Source organism: Peromyscus eremicus, chromosome 5 (assembly GCF_949786415.1).
Source record: "Peromyscus eremicus chromosome 5, PerEre_H2_v1, whole genome shotgun sequence".
In the NCBI taxonomy this organism is placed as follows: Eukaryota; Metazoa; Chordata; class Mammalia; order Rodentia; family Cricetidae; genus Peromyscus; species Peromyscus eremicus.
This window is the reverse complement of record NC_081420.1, coordinates 55,486,712-55,491,671: the sequence shown is the minus strand read 5'-3', so window position 1 is coordinate 55,491,671 and position 4,960 is coordinate 55,486,712. Positions and strand designations below refer to the sequence as shown.

The 4,960-nt window shown below is 48.1% G+C and overlaps 1 protein-coding gene across 1 annotated transcript; it reads right to left on the bottom strand.

The window, feature by feature from the left end:
* Positions 1–710: 710 nt before the first annotated feature.
* LOC131910504 (calmodulin-like protein 3) lies at positions 711–2,243 on the bottom strand. Its single transcript, XM_059262423.1, has one exon. The coding sequence runs from the start codon at positions 2,079–2,081 to the stop codon at positions 1,632–1,634; it is 450 nt and encodes a 149-aa protein (XP_059118406.1). The 5' UTR covers positions 2,082–2,243; the 3' UTR covers positions 711–1,631.
* Between the last annotated feature and the right edge of the window lie 2,717 nt (positions 2,244–4,960).

Sequence of the window (4,960 nt, the reverse complement as noted above, 5' to 3'; positions counted from 1 at the left end):
GAGTGGGGGGCCAAGGAAGAGCAACCTCTTTGATGAGCCCCAGTCCAGGATCCACCTCACAAAACATTAAAACTTCTACTTCCCTTGACACTCAAGTGTGGACTGAAGAGGCTCCTCAGTCTCTGGACAACCTGATCCAAGATCTAGGCATGGCCGGTGTGGACAGGACTAACAGTCTGAATTGCTATCGAACCTTGGCTGGAGCCATCTTGCAGTTAGAATCTCTAACCCTTCCAAACCTTCTAATTACCGGATACTTGACAACAGAGTGGCCGTAGGGGACTAGGAGTCAATAACTGGAGATCCTTCTCTGCTGTGATTGACGCAGGCCTTTTAGCAGCTTTACATATATTTCTTCCTTTTTCTAAAACTAGGGTTTCCAGCACAGGTTGGCCTCTGACTCCTAAGGACAACCTTGAACTGCTGATCCTGCTGCCTCTACCGCCTGAATGCTGGCATCATGCCACTAGGCCCAGTTAACATGGTATTTCTTGAGAACCCAGGGCCTCATGCATGTTAGGCAAGCATTCTATCAGCCATCTCTCTATGTCCAGCCCTTTACTGAGATGTCTCATTGTTCTTTGCTACCAACTTGGTCATTACACTGGAAGACATGTATCCAAACTTGTTCTATATGCACCAATGCAAGAATTTATTGCGTTTACACAAAACAAACAAAAAAATGACAGTTGTAGAAAATAGTGTTTTGTTAGAAGCAGAAAAGGCAACAAAATAGGAACATGGGTGACTTATTCATTCCCTCTCTCTTTCATTCAAATTTCTCCCGTTCTCCTTCTAGATGGATACAAACATGTTACAACTGACCCCCAGCTTTACACCCAGCTCCCCCGCCCCCCCAAAAAAGGAATCCCAGAGAAAGAGGAACAAGCCAGAGCTTCACGGAAGGGAACTGATGTTTTCCAGATGGCCTGACCTCAGTCATTGAAGTCTCTATCACTGCCCTTCAATGTCCAGATGACATCTTCCCAGTCCAACAGCAGATGAAGTCTTTTCTTTGCTCTAAGGTGCTCCAGGAGCTATGGTGTGGACTGATGGCTACAGGCCACCTTGATGCCAAGCATTGGGTGCCTGGTAGGACCCTACCCAAGAGGTTCTGAGGTATTACTAGCTTAAGAAGACCTCTTCATTTTTGACACACACACACACACACACACACACACACACACACACACACACAAATAGAGATTCCAGCCTGGTTTAAACCATGGAGTTAATGATCATTTCTGTTGGAAACAGAAAACAAAAACAAAAAAAGGAAGAAACGAACAAATAGGAGCATGGGTCCTTGGCTCATTGTCCGTGCAGAGATGGGACATTCTGCTTCAGCTCTTGAGGCTTGGGAGGAGTTGATGCCGGTCTCAGCCTGAGGCGTTCTCTGTCAAGGGGGTGGGAGCAGGTGGGAAGCTGGCAGGAAAAGAGAGGCAGAAAGTGAAAGTGGCTACAGTCCACTTTGCCTGAGACACAACAGGGCCCAGAGGAAGCTGGGAAACAGAGAAAGACACCCAAGGCCTGGGTAGGATTCTCACCACCGTGAGGGTAGCCATTGTCCAGCAAAGCTTGCAGCCCAGGAGCCTCATGGGCACCTGGCTAGAGCAGCTTCTGGTGCAGCCTCACTTGGACACCAGCATGTGGACAAACTCCTCATAGTTCACTTGCCCATCACCGTCTATGTCTGCTGCCCGTATCATTTCCTCCACCTCCTCATCACTCAGCTTCTCCCCGAGCCTGGTCATCACGTGCCTCAGCTCAGCAGCGCTGACATAGCCGTTGCCATCCTTGTCGAACACTCGGAAGGCCTCCCGGATCTCCTCCTCGCTGTCGGTGTCTTTCATCTTCCTGGACATCATGCTCAGGAACTCGGGGAAGTCCACGGTGCCATTTCCGTCCTTGTCGATTTCATTCACCATGCCCTGGAGCTCAGCCTCCGTGGGGTTCTGACCCAGGGACCGCATGACTGTGCCCAGTTCCTGGGTGGTGATGCAGCCATCCCCATCCTTGTCAAACAGAGAGAAGGCCTCCTTGAACTCAGCGATTTGCTCCTCGGTCAGCTGGTTGGCCATGCTGGCAGGTCTTGGGTGATGTGGCAGAGGTGGCCAGGCTGGTCTCTGCTCCCCCAAGCACTCACTGTGGGCTGGGCTCCTCTCCCCAGATTTGTAAGGACAGGTGGAGACTTCAAGGGGCGGCTGTCTGTCTGGCTTTCTAGCCCTGGCTTGACTGGCTGGAGCTTAAGAAGGAGCAGGGTCCTCCCCCCGTCATTGGTCTGGCAGGATTGGGCTGCCAGCCACAGACACCCCCGCCCCTGCGGTTGCCTGAAGGCCAGGTCCTGTTTAGACAAGAGTCCAAGAGCAGCAACCAGGCTGGCCTGCTAATTGAGCTGATGCCAGCCCTTGTGTGTGAAAGGCAGCTTTCCTTGTCAAACATCATTGGGGCCGGCGGCAGCCACGGCAACACCTCCATCCAGGTGTAGGGAAAACCTTTTTGAAAAACAGACGTGGTCTTCTGCCTCGTGCTTCCCATTTCCTTTTGTTTTCTCAATTTTGCATGCCCTTCACCCCCACTCAGTCTTCTACTAGCCTCTCAATAAAATAACTATTTCTTCCATGGAGCTGAAGTTTTCTGTACACGAAAAGTAGAAATTGCCTGTACGTTCCTTGTCTTTGATTTCCAAACCTGGTGATTTCCTTGGGTTTTCAGACAGGAATGATTTTTTGTTTTTCTTCAGGTAAAAGCAGGGTTCTCTTGTCTTTGGGAATGAATGCCATGGATGGAGAAGAATTTCCTCCGAAGTGTTTATTTTCTCACTCGCAGCTATTTACTGAGTCCCTTGTGTGTGCAGATGCTGTTGGAGGGTAAGAATATGGGATGAACACAGCATGGGGTCCTGGTCTCCCTCAAGTTCATGTTCAAACTGTGACTGGGTTGTCAAGAGAACTAACAGATAAGCCCAAACAAGGTCACTGCATGGTTTTGACACTTGCTACAAAGGAAATGAAAGGCAGTGATAGAGAGGATGGGAGGGAGTGGTGGTTTGTGGTCAAGGACAAGTCTTCTGCAGAAAGACTCTTGGAAGTGACCTAGGGAAGGGGAGCGCACGGTGGGACTAAGAGAAGAAAAGGCAGTCAGTCTGACTGCGGTCTAGTGAATGAAGGGAGGCAGGCAGGAAAAACAGATGAGAACTTTTCAGGACTCAGCAAGGAATTCCTCCTTGGGAGCTATCAGCAAGCACTTGCCTGGGCACTGGATGGAATGGAGCCAGAGTAGAAGGTGGGAGAATCTCCAGGAGGCAACACAGTCAAGAAGGACCCCAGCTCCTTACCTTCTGGGGTGGGAGAGGAGGTTAGGGAAATGACCTTCCTAAGTAAGAGGGATCCAACCAGATCCCCTTTGGGAGAGAAGTACAGAGTTGGCCCTTTGTTCTGTTCCTGGATGGCCAGGCACAGGGCCAGGACTGGGCATAGAGAAGATATTACACTTATGAGGACCCACAGTTATTGAGGAGAGAACATGGCAGACCACCGCTTGGCTGTTAATCGCTCCCTCTTGTAATTTCTCTCCCTCTTCCACGCTGGTATTTATAATACCAATGCAAACGTTTTCTTTGTTCAAGTAGATGACGGCTTTGCTTTTGTTGTCTAGAGGGAGTTTGTCTTCAGGAGAGAATAGGAGTTGCCTATTTGCCAGATAATTTACTTCCTCCTCAAAGGGTCCCACTAAGCCTAGGCTTTAAATGAGTGAGAAGAAGAAAGAAGGAAGGTGTTCACCGTGGGAGAAGTGAGGAGGTAACATACTTTTTCCACATGCCATAAAGTGAACACCAGGCCAGCAGGATCTAGACATGGGGTGGCTACAGAGACCCAGGGGTGGAATGGAAGAAATAAGATGGTGGGCATCTTAGAGGCCAAGGTGTAGACAACCACTCCATCAGTGTTCAAGAACCCACTGTCCTCTCCTCCACATTCCTAAGGGATTGGTGGTATGGGAATGAGGTGCTAGCTAGGAACCCCCAGGGTACATTTTTTCTTTCTGTATTGACAGAGAAGGGCTGAACATGAAACAGAATAGAATAAAATTAGTTGGCTTAGAGACGATGAGAAGATACCATTTGTTCCTAGGCTGAAATTCATATTCTCTCCTGACAGCCTCCCTTATTGATACCCATTTTCTGCATTAGTTACTCATCTTGTTGCTATAGCAAAACAGTTGACAAAGGTAATTTGGAGGAGATGGCGCAGTGAGTAAAGGCACTTCTTGGTCAGCCTAAGGACCTGATTTCAGATCACCAGGACCCACATGATTGCTGTGGGATGTTCTGTATGGCAAATGTGTTGCTAATTAGTTAATAAATAAAACACTGATTGGCCATTGGCTAGGCAGGAAGTGTAGGCGGGACAAGGAGGAGAATAAAGCTAGGAAGTGGAAGGCTGAGTCAGAGAGACACTGCCAGCCGCCACGATGAGAAACAGCATGTGAAGATGTCAGTAAGCCACGAGCCATGTGGCAAGGTATAGATTAATGGAAATGGATTAATTTAAGCTGTAAGAACAATTAGCAAGAAGCCTGCCACGGCCATACAGTTTGTAAGCAATGTAAGTCTCTGTGTTTACTTGGTCGGGTCTGAGTGGCTGTGGGACTGGCAGGTGACAGAGATTTGCCCTGACTGTGGGCCAGGCGGGAAAACTCAAGCTACACATGATGGAAAGAGAAAATAGTCCCATAGATGTTCTCTGATCTCTACATGTGCACTACAGTGGTACACACACACACACACACACACACACACACACACACACAAAACAAAAAAATCCCCAACAAAAAACCAAAACAAAAAATCTCTGCACACTAGGAAAATGTAATAAAATTAGTATATATGTATATATTTGTACATTTAAACTTTTCATTAAACCATGTGTTTCTATTGTCAAGGGAAATGAATGAATAA

Bases quoted from the DNA above. Each gene is read 5' to 3' on its own strand.
- LOC131910504 (XM_059262423.1), bottom strand. From the start codon at position 2,081: ATGGCCAACCAGCTGACCGAGGAGCAAATCGCTGAGTTCAAGGAGGCC.